Genomic DNA, 21,187 nt, shown 5'->3' on the forward strand with positions numbered 1-21,187 from the left:
ACCTTCTACTGAACGCTATGGGAGCCAGTGAGAGGTTTTCTGAAGGGGGAGTGGGGAAATTTTTTTTTTTTTAAACTGAGGGCCGACCCCTAGAGGAGAGACCAGAGTAACTGAGAAATGAAAGGCATCCATTTTAAAGCACCACTACACTGTACTGGGGCTGGGGCCGGGAGGAGGGGGTGAATGTTTCTTGTGCACTTCACTACGTGCCAGGTGCTGTGCTAGGCAGTTTACATGTGCTATCTTTTGAAATCTTTACAACAGCCTTGTGAGGTAGGTATTATTTTACAGAAGAGGAAACAGAGGCTCAGAGAAGTGAAGTGCTTACCCTAGGTCACACCACTAGGAAATGGCAGAAGAACTAGGATTTAGTCCAAAGACTACGAGCTGTCCATGGCAGCAAGCTAGCTCCCCGCACCGCTCAATCTGACTGAGGTTGCTCCTTTCCTAATTAGCAGAAATGACATACGGTTTATTTCAACCAAAAAGCCGATGTTGCTGCTAGATAACTTAAGTCTGAGCCTGCCATCTGTGTGCGCATCAGTCCTGCTTTCCCTGTTAAGTGAATAAACAATACAAAGCTGTTATTTAGGGGATTTTTATAGCTACTTTGTCTCTCCTACAGAATAGTAAGGCATTTGACAGCAAGGGACTGTGTTTTTATCAATACATCAGCAGCAGAATGGTACCCAGCATCTAGTAGTTTGTTGAATGAATGAATGAATGAATGAAAGAACGAACGAATGAACATACGTCCACCGAGGCTGTCGGAAGGAAGAGGGGAGACATTTTGGCATTGTTCCAAGTCTCCAGTCTGGTGGCTTGTAACAGCTACCACTTTGTACAGAAATAATATTTTTGCAACTCCCAAGAAGTAGAGTCCTCAAGGCGGACTTAATCTCTCCTGGGAAGGAGAAAGCTCTGGTTCTGACAACCTGAGTCCCTGCAGCGAGACTGACAAAAATCACAGACCATAAAACTTGATGCCCTTCAACAACAGTGAGGAAGACTGGGATGAAAGTTACATTTGCACTTGCCACGGAAGGGTCCGATAAGCAGATGACTAGTGTAAACAAGATCGCAAGAGGAACAATTCTTTAACCTGTTTAGGCAGACTGTTCTCGGGCACTCTGAAGCACTTCAGAAGTGTTTTATCTGAAAACACAAGTACATTTATATGCAAATTGTTGTTGCATCTAGAAAACTCCATTCTTACTGATTAAGTAAATAAAGTTCCTAAAGAACATCCATTATGCAACTCTTTTTTTCTTTTCTTTTTTTTAAGCCTAATTCTAGTAACTGTACGTACTTGAGAGTAATGAAACGTTATTTCTTTGGGACATCCCGTGATGGAATTTTTAACAATTCAAATGAACCTCCTCCATTAGGCAGCCTCAGTGAAACTGTGCTTCTACTTGGATCAATTTTCTATCCGGCAATAGCATCTCTTGTGCAGTCTTGTCCCCCAATCTCTCCTAATCCAATTTAGAGCTCTTCCCAGCATCTATGTCATTATTGCACATGTACCTGTGTGTGTGACAGGAGGGAGAATGGGAGGGATGAATGGAGTGGGGGAAGAAATGTTGCCTGATTTTGATGATGTTCCCTTTAGGGGACAAAAATGGATGATATAACTCATTTTCCCTTCCAGTATATTTCTCACTCAAATGAGCAAATCAAAAAATTTATTAGGTATATATAATTATAAAATGAATATATAACATATATTATTTATTCATTTTATATATATATTATATATACACATACATGTTCTTTGTATAATAAATCCTCGATTGTAGGCTTTTTATCAAAAACTACATATAATATGTGATCCTTTGACTCCTCAAAATTCTACTTGGCCAAACTGGCCAGTGCTAGGAAAGGCTGACACCCCCACCCACGCACACCTTTCCGGCTGGCTAGCCCCTTGTTCAGAGCATCTTTCTACATTATTTACTTAGAATTATCCTAATTCCTTCCAATATCATTTATACTCCTAAATCACTGGGAATTTTTAATTCTCCAATGATAAGAGAGGTATTCTCTAAATTTCTCCTCCAATGGCTTGAACCCAGACTACTCAGATAATTCATTCTGAGAGACTCAATACATTAATTCAAATACAAGCGTTAATGCACAGAAATTAAATCTATAGTATCTAGTTATTTTGGATGCTTCAGATGAACTTTATTTTGTATTTTGTATATTGGACACTAACTGAGGTTTAGGAGGGGAAGACCTGCTGGACTGGAGAGCCAGTGAATTATAGGCTCTCTGAAAACTTAATGGCAAGCTTTCATCCCAGAAACATAAGGGGATTCTTGAGGCCTGCAGTTGCATTCCTGCCGCTCAGGGTAATCAATAAAATCTGGGGCAGGCAAGCCAGACAGGATCATTAGGGATTTGTTCCAGATTGTGAATGTTGGACAAACTGGAAGAATGAAGGTCACGTCAAAAGTATGAAGATGGAGAGAGTTAGCTGGGTCATAGAAAGACAGCATGTTGTTGTCATAATCCAGAAGGACACCCAGACGTTTCAACTGTGGGGGCACATCCACCAGCATTTCCTTGTTGTTATGTCTCACTACAAAGTTACTATTGCATCGAGAGAAGACCCATGAGGAGGCGTTCTTGCCAATCCATTCATTCTTGGGCGCTGATTTGTAAGCGATACCAATTGCATACCTGTGAGACAGTGGAAAGGAGAGAGAAATAAACATGCATTAATGATCTCAGTGGTGCCAGGCACCATATGGGATATATAAGAAATCTAAAGCATGCCTTGTCCTTTACTAAATAGTATACTTTTATACCCATAATGTTAATAGCACAAGAGTTTTAGGAAGTCAGCAATTAGAGTGCTGCAGTAATTTCCAACCCCTAGCTCAGGGTATTTCCCAAGATTTTATATTTTTGCTTTTGTAAAAGCTGGCCAATTTTTCTAGGAGTGGTTTTCCTCACATGCCTTTTAACCTTGACTTACTGGTACTATGTTCAGGCTATGGAACTGAATCTCGCAGAAAAAAGGAAGAGAAAAACTACAAGTGGGATCCACTCACCAGGTGGAGGAACCCATGACCACTTCCCAGTAGTGGCAGCCACTGTCAATGAATATATTCCCTGCTGCCCCGTAGCACCCAGCTCCGCTAAACCTCTCCGGGGTATGGCTCTTCTTCAGAGAGCTTTCATCCTTCTCCATCTGCAACCCGTCATTGGAGATCTTCAACTTCTTGTGAGTCATTTTGGGATCCAGTTTAAAGGGTTGGCCTGAAAAACAAAAGAAAGAAAAAACAAAACGCATGATAAAGTATTTAAGAATGCCATCCCTGTCCTCCAGGACTATCGCTACCAGGGGATTCTTTATAGGATGATCTTTCTTGGGCCAGTGCAAGTTGGCTGCTCTTTTGATTATATTAAGAAAGTAGGGCCGGAAGCCACCATTTTCAATAAAAGAAGCAGCAGTTGCCCCCCTGGATAGGTTATCAAATTACAAGGAGGCTCTCAGGCTCTCTTGCTTTCAGATACGTTTTGTACTCTGCTTTATTTCAGTGGGTAGCTTGGGATTTGAGTAGGTCCTAGGGGAAGGAGTGTTTGAGGTGAGACAACGTGAGGGGAGCTGATGAGTTAATTGCTGGTTGGTGGCAGAACAAAAAAAAATGTAAGAAGAACTCAGTGAAGACCATCTTTCTACCCTCTTACTATGGGGATGTAAAGAACATATGATTAGGTACATTCATTAGAGTGACAGATGCATCAGGAATGATCAGAGATGGAATTTGTTGTGTAGGACCATTCACAACCTAGAATTTCTTATAACCGTATGATAAAACAAATGACTAGAAGCCAATTGCTGGGTACGGCAAGAGCTGTGTTATACAAAATAGGTCTGTGACAGACACTGTTGGCAAACATAACGCCCCTTCCCTACTTTTTTCTCTTTTCCCCATTTTCACCACAGAGGGCAGAAGAGCTAAATATTCCAGCTCCAAGCCTCTCTTGCTGCTAGGGGTGGCTAATAAGATGGAAGTAGATGGAAACAGAAGTCAGACAGGGTTGGGGACACTTCTAGAAACGTGCCAGGCTTTCTCAATAGAAGAGACAGCCATCCTATGCACCGACTCTCTCCCCCTCTTCCTATCTTAAAAAAGGAAATATGACATCTGGAAGCCACAAGGGCCGTATTGTGGCCATATGACAATAAGTCACTATGCAAGGGGAGAAGAAGCTTAGGTCTTTTACAACATCACAGAACTAGCTGCTGCACTAGCCCTATCCCGAACTGCCTACCTTCAATCTTCGTGCTATGGGAGACAGAGAAAAAACTGTTTTAGCTACTCACAAATACTATTTGTTAAGCTGAGTTAGCTGGAAGTCTGGGAAGTCCCCTTAGGTCAGAAGCATTCCTAAAAGGTATTGCTTCTCTGCAGAAGGATTCTACCAGATTATCCCAAATAGTCGTATCTTACAAAACTGTTCCCCTAGCACGGGATGGGGTGCAGAGAAAAACCCTTTATTAACACCCTCCCCAAACACCAGCTACTACTACATGCACTTTGCATGTATCTCTGGGTTCATATATTTCCCAAGGGCACCAGTAAACCCTGTGCCCAAAGCATAAACTATTAAAGCTATATAAAACTATTAAAGCCCCTCTCCTCAGTGCCTCCACTATGTTGCACTACTGTGGTTCCCCGCTCAGGCTAAAGGTATTCCCTGGCACAGAGGGAAAAACGGAGCTCTCCTTTTGGAATCACCACAACGTACTATTTGTTTTTAGTCGGGTGGGTTCACTGTTCCGGCTGCCTGCCTGGTTTATGGCTTTAACAATGAAGATGTAGCGGGTCCCGCTCTGAAGTCCGTGTACTGTGTAATGGTTCTGTTTAATATTGGGCACAATCATCCAGCTATCCACTGAATTGTACAGGCCTGTAAGGGGGGGAAAGAAAGGACATTAACCAGCAGGTAATACAAACAGGATGAGAAGCACACTGAAAATTCATCAAAAGCTCACCCCTCCCCCAACCTGCTACCACCCAAAAAAAAAAAAAAAAAAAAAGAAAGAAAGAAAGAAAAAAGAAAAAAGAAAAAAAAAAGAATTTCATCTTGTTTTCTTTTGAGTCCCAGGAGACAGAGTGAGATATCTTCTGCCTCTTTTCTCCCATGGAGCTAGGCTCATGCCAGGCTCCTTATGGCCACTCTACAAAAGTCATAGAATCATCCCTATTTTATGGAATCCCTGGATCTTGACACCCAAGGCCCAGTCCTCTGACAGCTGAGCCTGGCCTGGTATGGATGGAGTGGCACTGGGCAGAGCACAGGAACATGGAATCTCAGAGCCAACAGGACACCCACACATCCTATTTCCCTCATTTTACAAAAGGGAAACTAAGACTGAGAGAAAAAAAGTGACTTGCCCAAGGCCACAGACAGATGGTGATGTGCTGAGTGTAACCCTCGTCTCTCACCCTAGTCCTGTTCTCTCCACTGTGTGACAATGCATGAGGTGGACAGCAATGTGGCTTTGTCCCTGCAAGGTAGCGAAGCTGTCAGGGCTAATGGCTCATCTCTCCCACCTCCTCCCCACCCTTCCTCTCAAAACTAACTGCGCTCCGAGGTAGCATATAGGGAAGCCAAGGAGATGGCATGCAAATCAAAGCAAACATTACCATCTCCTCACTTGACACTACCCATTTTTTGCTCCTTCTAATACCCATTCTAAAACCCATTTGAAGTTGGGTAGTCCAGGAACACATTGTGGCCTGGAACCTTCTTCCCTCCCAAGCTCAGAGATCTAGGTTTTTGCTTTTGAAACTCTTTGGATCATAAACACTGACTTAAACAGAGAAAAATGTGCATAATCAAAAACATGTATTTGGCTAACTGTGAGTAAAAGAGGGGTTGACATTCTGGTTTGTGAATTATTGAGGCTCCTCTCTTCTGTTATCTGCTTTTCAATCCATTTATTGCTTTTTAATCACCATTCTACCAAAGAGTGCGAAGGAATGAGCAAGGAAAATGAGCAGTAAATGTCGTCCCTTCTATGCAGCACTTGTAAAGGATTTAGTGAGGCTGAAAATTAAAAATAAGCATGAGTGTTTTAGAAAAAAAAAATCATGGGTGTTTTGAAACAGATCTGAGCATGAGGGCTTTATAATGAATTTGGTAGGAAGTTGAAAAAGTCTCAAATAAAACCAGAAAAAGAAGCACAATGGAGGGCAAACAGAGATGTTCGAGAAAGAATAACTGGTGAAGATGCTCAGTCGTGCTCATGAAAAGAGAAGGATATAATATAATATAATAATTATAATATATATATATAATATTATATTATATATATAATACAATATAATAATTCCAGGAATAATGTTGGAGGGCTTGGTTATCCACATACCAATTCACAGTATGAATCATAAATTGCACTTTGAATTTTAATACAAAGAGGGAAATAAATGGTCTTCCAGATATTCTTCTAACAATACAAAACAAAAAACTGAACTTCATAATGAAGTACTATGTAGCTATGAAAAAGAATGAGGAAGATCTCTATTAACCAATATGGAGTGATTTCCAGGGTATACTGTTAGCTGAAGAAAGCAAATTGCAAAAGAGCATGGATAGTACGCTAATTTTTTTTTTGCAAGAAATAAAGGCAAATAAGAGAACAATACATATGTTTGAAGTCAGCAGGTAAAGGGCTAGGGATAGGATTAAAAAAGGGATAGGGATAGGCATGGGATTAAAAAGACATGGGAAAGAAAGACACTTCTCTGAATACACCTTTTTTGTCTTGTTTTTCCTTTTGGAAACACATTGTCTTACAAATTCAGAAAAGCACAATTAAATCAATACGAATGAAAAAGTGGGGACAAAAACTGAAGACAAGCTGAAACAAATGAACCCTACTGCATTTCAGATGAAAAACAACACACCAAAGGGAAGGGGGCAGGAGGAGGACTGAAAACAAATCCTGAACTATTAGTGCGGGCAAAGCGCTTCTGAATCTGTTCGATACATTACAGGATTAAGCAAATGAGCACATGTGTTGATGTCATTGGGAGCCAGGGTTCTCACTATGGAGGTTGGAACGTACAAATATGGAGTGGGGGAAGGCAAGAAAGAACCTGTGGGGATGGACTGGGATTGGAGGTACTGGTATGAACTCGTGATTTCTATTCGTGTGTGTGTGTGCGTGCACGCGTGTGCACACACACGTGCATCCATATACACACGTATGTTAGGTATGTGTCTCTGTATATTATGCGTGTGCATAGGTATATGTACATGGGTATATGGGTATGTTCCTAGTACCCAGATCTTGTTCTCCAATAACATCCTCCCATTAAAACAAACCAGGGTTCCTTAGAAAAATGACTGATTTCAAGGCTGGGGCAGGATAAGGTCAGTATGAGCCTAGAATCTTCTGTTCTGCTAGAAATAAAGAAGTCCTCAGAAAATGATGGGAAAATGTAAGAACCTAGGAGTCAGCTTAAATGGCCCTTACTGGCTAAATCTGGACAATCTGAGCATCAAAATAAGCAAGGGCAGTGAAGAATTATAAACGACCGAAGAAAGAGAATTCACGAGTCTACACTGAGAAGTAGATAAATAAACAGAAGGTGGGGCTTTTGCTTATAGTAGAATGCAGAGTGCCAACTAGTAAATGGGGGAAGGAGTGTTCATTTGGAAAATCATCATTCTGCAATCATCAGGGTAAAGACTGGAACATGCAAGAATTTTTGACTGATGCTAAAACAGGAGTGGGGTGTGATGAGTTTGATGAGGAAGCAGGACATTTTCATTGTCTCAAAGTATCACCACAGGGATTGCTTATTAGTTGCAAAAAGAAAAATAGTAACTATATGGTGAAGAAATCCGGCAATGTCTTTGACCAGCTGAACAAAATTAGTATCACCAACGAAGGGCAAGTGGACATCACATGCCTCCAGATGTGATGTCCTCAGGAGGACACAACATCTCCAATGCAGTATTCCAGCCATGAATGCATAATTTGAATGTAAATTGTGAGGAAGCATCAGAGGAACCCAAAAATAAGGGACAGTATAATAAAGAAATAAAAGGGCATTTTTAAAAAGAGGTCAATGTCGTTAAAGACAAAGAAAGGCTGAGGAAGCGTTCTAGATTAAAGGGGACTAGGGATAATGACAATTGAATGCAATACCTGATCCTTGACTCTAAGGGACAATATCAGGTCCTTTATATGTTAGAAAGGAGGTTATTGGGTCAACTGTCAAAACTGGAATATGAATGGTGGGATCAGAAGAAAAGTATTATATTAAATCTCTTCAAGTTGATAACCACACTGTCGTTATATAAGAGTTTCCTTATTAGAAAACCTACGTTGAAGAATTTAGTGTTCAGAGGTGATGATGTATGCAAGTTACTCTCAAATGGTTCAGAAATAGATGGGGAATGCTAGCAAATGATAAAGGAAATGGGACAAAAATATTAACAACAGATGAATCTGGGTAAAGAGTATACGGGCATTCTTGTGCTACTCTTACAACTTTTTTGTGACTTTGAAACCATTTCTAAATTTCGAAAAGGCAACTATAGAATTCTCTAGGTGTCACTGAGACTTGGCGAGATGGGGTTAACGAGTGAATTCTGGTAATGGAAGTATACACCTGGCTCAAATGGGAAAGACCACAACATGGAAATCCATGAACCTGAGTGTAAATGTGTGGTGGAGAACATTTGCATGGAAATAAAAAGGAGAGGAAATAGAAGTTTTATGTTTGTGGCAGTATGTTATTGTCGGCCTGCTCAGACAGAAGGTATGGCCAGTGCTTGCATAATGCAAAACACATAATTGAAATAGACTAAAGATAGACAGTAATGGGGAAGACAATTGGCCAAACATCCGTTTGAATCCAGCTAACAGCATCATCGGAAACACTATTGGCTTGTGACCATTTCAAATCTTAGATGAGGTGGGGAGATAGTTACAGATGAAGAAAAGAAAAGGGAAAAGGAAAAGGAAAAGAGAGAAAGAAAGAAAAGCAAAAAGACTAAGGGGAAAAGGAAAGCAACTCTCAGAGCCAAGGTTCAATCAACAGTGGCAGAACAGAGGTAGGCCAGACCAATGAAAAGATTAGGCCCTTGAATTTTCATGAATATGTATTCCCAATAAAATAGTTTCATCTTTTTCAAGATTTTATTTATTTATTTACTGAGGGGGAGAGGTGGGACAAACAGATTTCCTGGTGAGGAGAGAGCCCAACATGGGACTCGATCACAGGACCCTGAGATCATGATGTGAGCCACAGTCAAGGGTTGGAGGCTCAATCTACTGAGCCACCCAGGCACCCCCTAAAATATTTTCGTCTCATCTGCCCATTGCCAGGCAGAATTTTGCTCAGGGCTCTGCTCCTGTCACTGTCCTATTCCACTAGACTGGAAGATGACATGGAAGACAGGCTGGGAGGACAGAAACTGGATTTGAAAGGATTTGGGCAAGCTAGAATGTGAAGTCAAAGCTAACCAGACAAAATGGAAGCGGGATGAATTTAAGGTGTTGCATTTCAATTTATACAATCAAGAACTTGAAAGACCTAGGGATTTCAAGTGACTACATGCTCAGTAATCAACACTCAGTAGTCAGTGTGACTACTCGAATAAAGAGGTTCAGGGCTAGGGGGGTCAGACCACTTTTGTAGTACTGTATTCACTTTTTTGAGAGCACTTTTTGAAAAGATGTTATGCATTTATTTTAGAGAGAGAGTGAGCACAAGCGGAAGAGGGAGAGGGTGAGAGACTCTCAGACTCCATGATGAGTGCAGAGCCCGATGCGGAACTCGATCCTGGGCCCCTGAGATCACGATCTGAGCCATAACCAAGAGTCAAGTGCTTAACCAACTGAGCCACCCAGGCACCCCTAGACAGTGCATTTTATAATGCACTTTGACACACAGCAGTGTGTTCCTGAAAAGGATACCATGACAGTAAGGGGCCTGAAACCATCTCACATGAGGAGCGATTCAAAGAATTAAGGGCGTTTAGCCTGGAAAAGAGAAAATTTAGAAGGGATGTACATGAGAGCTACCTAAAGTTATCTGAAGAACTGTCATGGGAGAGATGGATCAGGTTTGTTAGTGAGGCACAAAAGGCTAGGATGAGGACTAATTAGTAGCTGTGGGTTTCATTCAAGAAACATTAAACTTGAAGTCTGACAGGCTTGTGTTCAAACCTTGACTCCATCAGTTTGTATCTCTGTGACTTTGGGCAACTCATTTCACATGAACCTCAGATTCTTCATCCATAAAACAGAATTAGTATCATCTATGCCATAAGGCTAGGGAAGAAGCCATGAGGACTCAGCGTGATGATCAATGTGGGAGCGTTTATAAATGACAAAGTGGAATGCACGTTATCAATTCCTATCGTCATTGTTATTTACTAGGAGGAAGGGTTAGGCCCTCTGTATGGAAGCCCTGACAATTATTTACAACAACAACAGAATGAGTTATTTTGTTAGAAGTGAGCTACCTATCACCAGAACTGGAAATGTTCCAGTAGAGGCAGGACAATCATCCACTGGGTATCTAGTAGAAGGGAAGAAGATTAGCCTAAAGGACTTCTAAGGTTCCTTCCAATCTGAAGGCGCTATGATCCTATCGCCATTAAGAATCATCCTTTAAGTTCTTCTTTACAAAGGGCTATATATCTTTGAAAATGGAGAGCAGAGCCTTCAGATCTTTGTCGCTTGGACTTATGGCTCAGCTCCCAGCAGACCTCTGCTCTATCCCTCTCAGGAAGGAGAAGCTCAGTTGCTGGCTTTAAGACTCACCAGAGCAAGGGAGAGAGAGACAAGTGCAGGAAAGCATGTCAGGGAGGCCTCAGGGTTTGTGACTCCTCAAGCTGAATAAAACACCTAGGAGCACAGCTACCCAGGCCAGGTGGCTTAGGTGGGAGCTGCACGAGGCAAGTGTTTTTCGAGTGTGACCCACAATGTCCTGTCACCTCCCCAGCCCACCATGTGGCCCAGCATGGGCACCAAACAGGAAAAGGAAGCCTATTGGGCTGGTGTCATGGGGAAAATTCCTCTCATGTGGGCCTGTGTGCGAAGTGAGACACAGATGCACACACACGTACAAAGGTAAAAGAAAATACTAATTTGCAGCTCTGTGGACTAGGGCGAGAGCCCCAGGGTGAACCTTAGGGTGGGAATCAGCTCTGGTCTTGAATCCAGTTTTAATTCTGCTTTCCAGTTCTCCCCGGCACAGGGAGGGGAACTCGCAACTGGGTCTCTCTCATCTGGCCATCGATGAGTCAAGTTTCTATTCTGCCTGGTCTTGCTCTAATTCACCAGAAGGTGAAACCATAACATGTGAGCTCAGTGACTGCTTTTTAAACATCTTTCATTTCATGGCCCACTGCCACATTTTTGTATTTGGTGTCATTCTCAGAGGAGGGGGAGAAGGGGGACAGTGACAGAGGCAGAAGGCTTATCACTATCATCGCAGACACAAATAGGTCCGGGAAAGGAAGCAGTTGTCCTCCAATGTGATGTATTTTATCATGTTAATGAAGTGGAAGAAGAGCCGAGGAGAGAGATGTTCACACACACAGAATCAGCAATGACAGTGGCGTGGCTGCCCAGGAATGAATCCTGCACTGGGTTCTGACTCAGGATGAGCAGAATGACATGGATTAACTGAGGAAAGGCTAGGGATTACAAAAACAAATGGGAGTGGTCCCCATGACTCCCCCAGCAAGGAAATACACACCTTGCTTGTCCACCCAGCAATACGGTCTTTGCAATGCCCTGGGGGAGCTTACACTGTCTACGAGAAACACTATACTCAACAACCTAACATGTCTTACAAACACTTGCCTCGTGGCGCCCCGGCCAATCTTGAGCAGCTTACTGCTTCCTTACATTTCCTTATCTCTGGCCACAGGCCCCAACTACACCATGACTTACTGATGAAGTTAGCCTGGCCAGTGAATATGGTGTACTGAAGCTCATAGGAGCTGATGCTGAACTCATCATCTGAGATCCAGTGGACTGTAATGGTGTCGTGGGAAGCAGTACAGAGCTCCTCTCGGATAGATGGTGGGTTTGGGGCTGTAAGGAAAGGTGGAAAAGAAGGTGAGGAAGGCACACTCTCTCTGTTCTGGAATTTTAGCAGTTGTCACTCTTGCTTCCCAACTCAACACCACGTGGCAAGGAGGTTCTCTTCATCAACGAGATGCATTTGATGGAAGCCAAGTGCCAAGACCTCCAGTGGTCATGTGGTTTTCTTATTGCATGACCTTCGACCTGTTTCTTTTTATTTTAAAATAAGTTTTGTCATATATTCTGGGCAGGATGTCCAAGAGCCAATTATACGAGTTTTCTTATCTGTGAAATAAGGGATGACCAATACCTGACAGATTTGTGGTAGATACTTACACTACAAAATGAATACACAGTGTCTGGCACAAAGTAGTTGTTCAGTAAATGACAGTTATTTTAATATGTTAACAAAAATAATGACCAGTGACAAATTATTGTACGTGTGTATTTTTCTCGGGAAGTGGCCATTCAATAATCCTGAAGGTAACAAGAATTTTTCACAGGCTGGATGCATCCCTCATTTCCTAAAATTGTCTGCAAGCCAGACAGTTCTTACATTTTTTCATCCTAATCTGCTAGTTTCTCAAATTTCCTTAAAATCATTTGAACAGTACGCATATCCAAGCGGGACATGCCTTAATATTCCATAACTGCCACCTGAGTTCTAACCCCTTCAACAACAAGCAACAATATATTACTGACATGTATTATCTTAAAAGTTATAAAAGCATTTTCATTGCAAATATGGTCCTTTTCTGATTACCTTAAAGTAAGAGAACACCAAAAGACAAGCATTAAAATGGGAAGGAAACCACAGTATTTTCACACCTGTTAAATAATCTAGCCCCTCCAGCAGTTTCTTTTCTCTGGAAAAATCTAAAGCAAAGTTTTCAAAGGCATCATTAAAATTGATGTCTGGAATCAGAACTTGAGAAGATGCTGTTGCCATAGCGACCCTGGAAAAGAGAAAAAGTGCATCAATATACATCAAAATCAGTTTGCAACTTTTATCCAATGTTTGATTCCTGGTTCAACAAGGCAAAAATATATGAGTCGGGGGGCTTGATTCATTAAATGGAAAATATCATATCTGTGATTTTCCAATGGAAACCAGTTAAAATTTTATCATCAGGAACAAATTAAGAGATATACCATATTTATTCACATATGTTCACCCCGCAAACACACTCCCCCATCCTGTCTTAATTTTGAGAAGTAAATACAGGATTTTTTCCCCTCTGCATCATTTTCCATCTGGCAGGCAGCATCAAAACTAGACCTCTGAAGGCTTGGTTAGAGCAGTTTGAGAGATATTTTTTCTTCCCCTCTATTTTTTTTATGCTAATCAACAAGCCAGCATGCTGGGGCTGAGCTGAGTTCAAGCCTTCACCTAAATACTGTACTTGATTTGTTCTTTTATAACATTTGCATTTAATTTTATTACTATTTACCATGATTATATAATGCTCTGCTACTTTTACCTCCCCAGTTAGTTCTAAGTATCTCAAGAGCAGGTTTTGTATTTTGTACCTCTCATAGCTTCCATGGTCCGAAACACAGTGTTGGACACATGGTGAATAAAAAATTGTTAAATGAATAATGAATGACTAAAAACAACACAGCTGCTAACATTTATTGAGCATTTAGTAGACAGAAGAGACCACGCATGCACTTTACATTCATGATTTAATTTACCTCTTGCCATAATCCTGTGTAGTAGATGTTATTTCCATTTTGTAAATGACGATAAGATATAACATAAACAAGAAATGATACATAGAAAGCTTAAGTAACTTGCCTAAGGTCACACAATCAGTAAGGGTCAGAAAAAAAAAGTCTATGAGTCTATGTTCATTAGATTCTAAGCTCTATACCCTGAACCAATTTAGATAGCTCTTAAAAAAAATTAAGGTAAATTCTTCTGTGCTTCAGCAATTCTTAACCATAACACATCAGAATTCTCTTGGGCAGTTTTGACCAAAGCACACATGTTGAGGCCCTATGACAGACCTCTGAATCACAGCCAATGAAGATCCTTGAACATGCAAATGACAGAATGGAAAAAAAACATTAATCTGGCAACAATACACAGGTAGAATAAGGGGAAGAGGCACTGAATGTAGAAGACTAGAGAGGAAACTTCTAAGGTGAATTAGTTGTAAGGGGTTGAGAAGTTAACAAACATTTACCCACGTAAACCCAGCTACACATCTACCAACAAGAGCTCTTGGCTGTTTGTGAAAATAGAGATGACTTAGGAATAAGCTGTAGGCCAGGATAAACATATGAAAGACTAACACTATAATCTTCAGGTCTTACATAGAATGGCCAGTCTTCAGGATTCAATGAGTAAGAAGACAACAACCCCTATAGGGCAAGAGTTAAGGCAGAAAATTGGCTCATAAAATTTCTTCCTGGCCTCCCCAATCTTCTTTCTTCCATTCATCCACCCATCTGTCCACCAGCCCATCCATACATCCATCCATCCACCCATCCAAACTCACCGAGCACAAATAATGTGCCAGGCATTGTGCCAGGCACACTGGAGACACACAGTTGTGGTCTTTGCCCTCACGAAATTCAATTTGTGGAGGAGAAAGATATTAAATAGGCAATAAAAATGCCACTACAAAGGGACTGTACCATACACAAGACCCCCCTGGCAGGGACTTGGGCACTAAGGGAAATCTCCCGGGAGGAAGTTCATTTTACGCAGTGACCTACACAATGCGTAGGAGTTAGGTAAGCTGAGACTATGTGGCTCTGTGTGTTCTCTCTAGCCTGAAGGTTGCAGAATTAGCAAAACCACACAGGGCCTTGTGGGCCACGTTACAAGGTTTGCACTTTATCCAAAGAGCAGTGAAGGCCACCGAACCACTTTTGGCCGAGGAGTGATGCTCAAATTTATGTTTTAGGAAGCGTGTTCTGCCTGTACGGATGGGTTGGAAGGGATCAAAATTGGAGGCAAAACAGATTTTAAGGTGTCTACACATGAGCAAAAAGGAAGGTAGTGACAGGAACATAGACAAATAAAACAGAAAATTAATTCACACAACATGAAAACAAATAGGCAACAAATATATTTCAAAGCCCAGGGTGCCTGGGTGGCTCAGTCAGTAAAGCATCTGCCTTTGGCTCAGGTCATGATCCCAGCATCCCTACTCAGCCTGCTTCTCTCTCTCTCTCTTTCTCTCTCTCCTTCTGCCTCTCCCCGGGCTTGTGCTCTCTCGCTCTCTCTCTCTCTCTCTCTCACTCACTCTCTCTCACAAACAAATAAATAAAATATTAAAAAATATATTTAAAAGCCAACTATATGAGGAATCAAATAAATGTAAATTAAAGTGAGTTTGCATTGAAGATTATAAATAATGACAATTATAGGAGCTTTTTATGCTGGTATGAGATAATGTCTACATATTTTATTAGGACTGAAACTGATAACGAACTTTGGGGATAAGTTTGGCATTAAATACCAACATAGATTAAAATGCAAATATTCTTTGACATCACAGTTCTATTTCATAAATTTATTGCTAAGGAAACAACTGAGGTGTAAGGGCATTCAACATACCATATGTACCCTAACTCTCTAACCATGGGGACTGAGCTAAGTAAATGTAATACATCAAAAGATGAAGTACTACAAGGCCACTGAAAATCAGTTCAATGACAGGGACAAGTTCATGATATATTGCTAAGTTTCAAACATAGGGTATAATGAAGTATATACAGCATGACCCTCTGTTTGTGAAATATTTATTAAATCTAGAGGCGCCCGGGCAGCTGAGTCAGGTAAGCATCTGACTCTTGGTTTCAGCTCAGGTCATGATCTCATGGTTGTGGGATCGAACCCCACCGCGGGCTCCATGCTCAATGGGGAGTCTGCTTGAGATTCCTTCTCCTTTCCCCTCTGCCCCTCTCCAGTCACACACTGTCTTTCTCTCTCTTAAATAAATAAAAATCTTATAAAAAATAAAAATCTAAATATTGGGATACTATATTCCCAAATGTTAGCAGTGGCTGAAAGTTAAGGATGAGTAAAAATGGCATCGGGGTATATGTAAGTGTGTGTGTGTGTGTGTGTGTGTGTGTGTGTGTGTGTATGTCTATGTTTAATATGTTTAAGCAAAACAACATTAGTTATCTCTCAAGGACAATATGATAAGTGTCATTTGTAAGGGGGGAAGGAATACTCTCCCAGCTAGAATTTCATTTTAACCGAGGTCTTGGCCCATAATAGATTATTACAATTATTATTGGTGGGGAAGAATTTCAGACCCTGTGAGAAACCACTGATGAAGATATTGAGGTTGGGCAGATGATTCTCAAGAGAAAAGAGAATAGCCTAAAACAGAATCATAAAGACAAGAGCTTTAAAGGAATAGGTCAAAGGCGATGTGCTCCCAAAGGCAAAAAGAAAATCAGTAGGTAGGAAGAAAAGCAGAAGTGTTCACCGAAGCTAAGGGCAGAGAAATTTCAAGTACGAATCATTGTCAGTAGGAACAAAGGTTATTGAGTAATTTTTTTAAAAAGATTTTATTAATTTATTTATTTGACAGAGACACAGCAAGAGAGGGAACAGAGCAGAGGGAGTAGGAGAGGGAGAAGCAGGCTTTCCTCGGAGGAGGGAGCATGATGTGGGGCTCCATCCCAGGACCCTGGGATCATGACCTGAGCGGAAGGCAGACGTTTAAGGACTGAGCCACCCAGGCGCCCCTATTGAGTGATTAAGGAAGACGAAACAGTAAGATAAAACAAAGGAGGGTATGTGCTATGGTGAGTGCTGTGAAGTGTGTAAACCTGGCGATTCACAGACCCGTACCCCTGGGGATAAAAATATATATTTATAAAAAATTAAAAAATATGGGGCACCTGGGTGGCTCAGTGGGTTAAGCCTCTGCCTTCGGCTCAGGTCATGATCTCAGGGTCCTGGGATCGAGTCCTGCATCGGGCTCTCTGCTCAGCAGGGAGCCTGCTTCCCTCTCTCTCTCTCTCTACCTGCCTCTCCATCTACTTGTGATCTCTCTCTGTCAAATAAATAAATAAAATCTTTAAAAAAAATAAAAATAAAAAATAATAAAAAATCTTTAAAAAAACAAAAAACAAAGGAACGTCTATTAGATTTGGCAACAGGGTATCCATTTGGTGACCTCAGAAAGAACACTGGGAATAGTGTGGTAGAGGCAGAAGACATTTCAGAGACTTGAGTGAGTGGGGAGGATTGAATAATGTGGTTTAAATTTATGTTTTATCTCTGCTCTCATGAAATACCATTGAAATGACAGTCAAAGAATAAAATGTCATAAACCCACAAAGACAAAGAGAATGGAAAAAGACATGCCAGCAAGTAAGAGATTGTCAGCAAATGTTTGGAAGCTAGAAAGGGATGCATGAGCGGTAACCAACAACAGACCAGAGAAAGCTGGGTCAGGAAGCCAACAACGTCAAGCTGATTTTGTGCCGCCGACAGTTGAAAGTTTATAGGAAGAATAGCTAGACCCCAGATCCACTCGACCAGAGAGACTACTCCTCCCTCGTCCTGGCAGGAGATGTGAGGTTCAGTTTCTGCAGAGCTTTGACGCTGCATCAAAAGCAGTCTTTTTTTTTTTTTAAGATTTTTATTTATTTATTTGATAGACAGAGATCACAAGTAGGCAGAGAGGCAGACAGAGGGGGGGGGGAAGCAGGCTCCCCACTGAGCAGAGAGCCCAATGTGGGGCTCAATCCCAGGACCCTGAGATCATGACCTGAGCTGAAGGCAGAGGCTTAAACCACTGAGCCACCGAGGCACCCCGCATCAAAAGCAGTCTTAAAACCCTCAGCCACCTTTTCTTGCTTGGATCCCAGAATCGTGGCAGCCAGCCTAGTCCCCCTCATCCCCCATCAGAAGCAGGAGATTGGTAGATTCTTTCTAGGGGAAACTGACTGAAGAGAAAACACCTACAGAACTGACATTTGGGTCCCCTCAGTTAAAATCTGGCATTCCACCTTATCCTATAGTGACATTCCCCAAGGAACAAACTGTTCCCATCACCTCAGATCTTCCAGTCACCCTCTAGTGGTCAATTCAAACAGTCAGCTGAAAGCTTACGAAACATGTAGGGGAAGATAGCAACTTAAACAAATGAATGGAGAAAAGGAACTTGGAGGAGACCAAAACAATGCAGAGCTTAGAAGTTTTTAAATCATCGTCCAGATCTTCAAGAAGATAAACAAATAGTTTGTATCCACAAAGCAAGGACAGAATGCTAAAAAAAAAAATAAAAGCAAAGATCAAGAAAGAGCTCTTATAAATAAAAATAAGAATGCTGAAATTAAAATTTTAATAGAAGGACTGGATAAAAACTTAAGGAAACATCTCAGATAACAGAGCAAGTAGACAGTGTCATGAAAACTAGGAAATGAAAGATTTTAAACATCAGAGAGAAAATCTAGAATGTTCAACCTCTGACTAATTAGCGTCCTGGAAAGAGAGAAGAGGGGAAATAAATGGGAGGAAATTGTTAGTGAAAAATATAAGAGAACTTCCCAGAATGAAAAGTCACTAGCCTCCAGATTGGAAATACCTACTTAGTGCCCAACAAAAATTAATGATAAAAGACCCATACCAAGGCATATCTTGGGAAATTTTAAGAAAAATGGGATTAAAGATAAGACCTTAAAACCTTCAAATGTTAAAATATAGATCAGGGATCAAAATAGCAGTGGGCTTCTCAGCCCAACACTAGAAGTCAGGAGAAGTCTAGGAGACTAGAAGTCAGAGCCATGCTTTCAAAATTATAAGGGAAATCTATTTCCAACTTACCAAATGTGAAAATAAATTTCAAATATTTTTTAAACAAAAAGTTTTTGAAAATTTACTTCCCATGCATTCTTTCTTGGAAGACCACGGGAAAAATTGTTCCAACAAAATTAAGAGAGTGAAATAGTACATGAAGGGAAAATCAGGCAGATCTTGATGATGTCTCTAATTAAGAACACTGAGACTCTAAGAGACTAAGTTGGCTGGAGTTCACAAGGCAGAGTATCAGAGAGAAGGCTGCACAGAGAGAATTCTGGAGACCTCCGGAAGGTTCCCCTCTAAGTATTCAAGAAAATACTGATCAATACATGCATGTGAGGAAACTGCCCAAGGCCAAGAAAAGAGCTCCCTTAAAAGATGAGAGGAAAGTGTGCGTGGGTGGCTCAGTTGGTTAAAAGTCTGCCTTAGGCTCAGGTCATGTCCCCAGGGTCCCAGGATCAAGCCCCACGCCAGGCTCCCTGCTCAGCAATGGAGTCTGCTTCTTGCTTTTCCCTCTCCCTTTGACCCTCTCCCACTGCTTGTGCTCTCGCTCTCTTTCAAATCAATAAATTTCAAAAAGTTTTTTAAAAACGGTTGAGAGGGAAAAAATCCCTGGTCCTCACAAAGGGCCAGGAATAGAGTCTGTTCCCAAAAGCCAGACTGGAAAATCTCATGATGCATAGAGCACCTAGGAGAGTACTCAGAAATGTCTTGCCTCGCTAGTACAGAAAATGTGACTCAGACTAAACACTGCTCTGATTCCACCTGACATGTCTTAAAAACAAGACCCAAAAGGATCAAGTTATTTTCAAGAAACCAAACCATGTCCTAGAACAAAGCTTAAGAATATTTATAGAAATACAAAAATATACAGCACCCAATAAGATAAATTTCATTATGTCTGACATCCAGGAAAAAAAAAAAAAGATCAGATATGCAAAGAAGGAAAAAAAACACACAACCCATAATGAGGAGAAAAAGCAATCAATTAAAACTGACCCAGAACTGACACAGATGTTAGAATTAGACATTCTGACAATTTTGATAACTGTATTCCATGCTCTGCCCAAGATCTGATTTTAATTTTCTTTTGAGTATAGTTGACATACAATGTTACATGAGTTTGAGGTATACAACACAATGATTCCACAAGTCTGTATGTTATGCTCTGCTCACCACATGTGTAGCTACCATCTGCCACCATTCAACCCGATTACACTACCATTGACTATATTCCCTATACTGTACCTATTATTCCCATGACTTATTCATTCCATATCTGGAAGCCTGTATTTCCCTCTGCCCATCACCCATTTTGCCCATCACCCACCCACTTTCCCTTGGCAACCATCAGTGTGTTCTCCATATTTGTAAGTCTGATTTTGCTTTTTGTTTGTTCATTTGTTTTGGTTTTGTTTGTTTTGTTTTGATTTAGATTCCATATGAGTGAAATCATACAGTATTTGTCTTTCTCAGTCTGCCTTATTTCACTTTGCATGGTCCATCCATGGTGTTGCAAATGGCAAGATTGCATCCTTTTTTATGGATGTGTAATATTCCTCTGTGTGTGTGTGTCTGTGATCTTCTTTTTTTTTAATATTTTATTTATTTATTTGACAGAGAGAGATCACAGGTAGGTAGAGAGGCTGGCAGAGAGAGAGAGAGAGAGAGGGAAGCAGGCTCCCCACGGAGCAGAGAGCCTGATGCGGGACTCGATCCCAGGACCCTGAGATCATGACCTGAGCCGAAGGCATCAGCTTAACCCACTGAGCCACCCAGGTGCCCTGTGTCTGTGATCTTCTTTATCCATTCATCTATCAAAGGACATGTAGGTTTCTTGGCTATTATACATAATGCAATAAAAATAGGGGTACATACATCTTTTTTGAATTAGTGTTGCGTGCCATATATTCAAAAGCTAGAGGAAAGGCTAAATATGTTTAAGTAGAAATATGGATATTATAGAAATAACTAAACTGAACTTCTAGAGATGAAAACTACAATGTCTGAGATGAAAAATACACTGGAGAGATTAATGGCAGAGTAGGCATTACAGAAGAAAAGGTTAGTGAATGCCAAGATATATTAGAAACTATCAAAATGAGGGGCAGGTGAGTGATTCAGTCTATTAAGCATCTGCCTTTGGCTCAGATCATGATCTCTGAGTCCCGGGATCGAGCTTGGGGTCAGGCTGCCTGCTCAGTGGGGAGTCTGCTTCTCCCTCTGCCCCTCCTCCGTTCTGTCTCTCTGTCTCTCTCTTTCTCTTTCTCTCTCTCTCTCAAATAAATAAAATCTTTTAAAAAAAAAAAGAAAAGAATATTATGGCT

General features: G+C 41.1%; 1 protein-coding gene across 4 annotated transcripts in view; it reads right to left on the reverse strand.

The window, feature by feature from the left end:
• Window positions 1–1,777: 1,777 nt before the first annotated feature.
• Window positions 1,778–21,187, reverse strand: part of MID2 (midline 2) — a 95,065-nt gene continuing 75,655 nt past the window's right edge. For 3 of the 4 annotated variants that reach the window (XM_059384720.1, XM_059384721.1, XM_059384719.1), the window contains exons 6-10: window positions 12,908–13,035; window positions 11,855–12,088; window positions 4,765–4,926; window positions 3,060–3,267; window positions 1,778–2,685 (exon numbers count right to left, since the gene is read on the reverse strand). In XM_059384720.1, the coding sequence (XP_059240703.1) occupies window positions 2,283–2,685; window positions 3,060–3,267; window positions 4,765–4,926; window positions 11,855–12,088; window positions 12,908–13,035 (1,135 nt within the window). In that variant the 3' untranslated portion in view covers window positions 1,778–2,282. The remainder of the gene's footprint in view (window positions 2,686–3,059; window positions 3,268–4,764; window positions 4,927–11,854; window positions 12,089–12,907; window positions 13,036–21,187) is intronic. The other variant, XM_059384722.1, reaches the window with a different exon arrangement.

This window comes from Mustela nigripes, chromosome X (assembly GCF_022355385.1).
Source record: "Mustela nigripes isolate SB6536 chromosome X, MUSNIG.SB6536, whole genome shotgun sequence".
NCBI classification, from domain to species: domain Eukaryota; kingdom Metazoa; phylum Chordata; class Mammalia; order Carnivora; family Mustelidae; genus Mustela; species Mustela nigripes.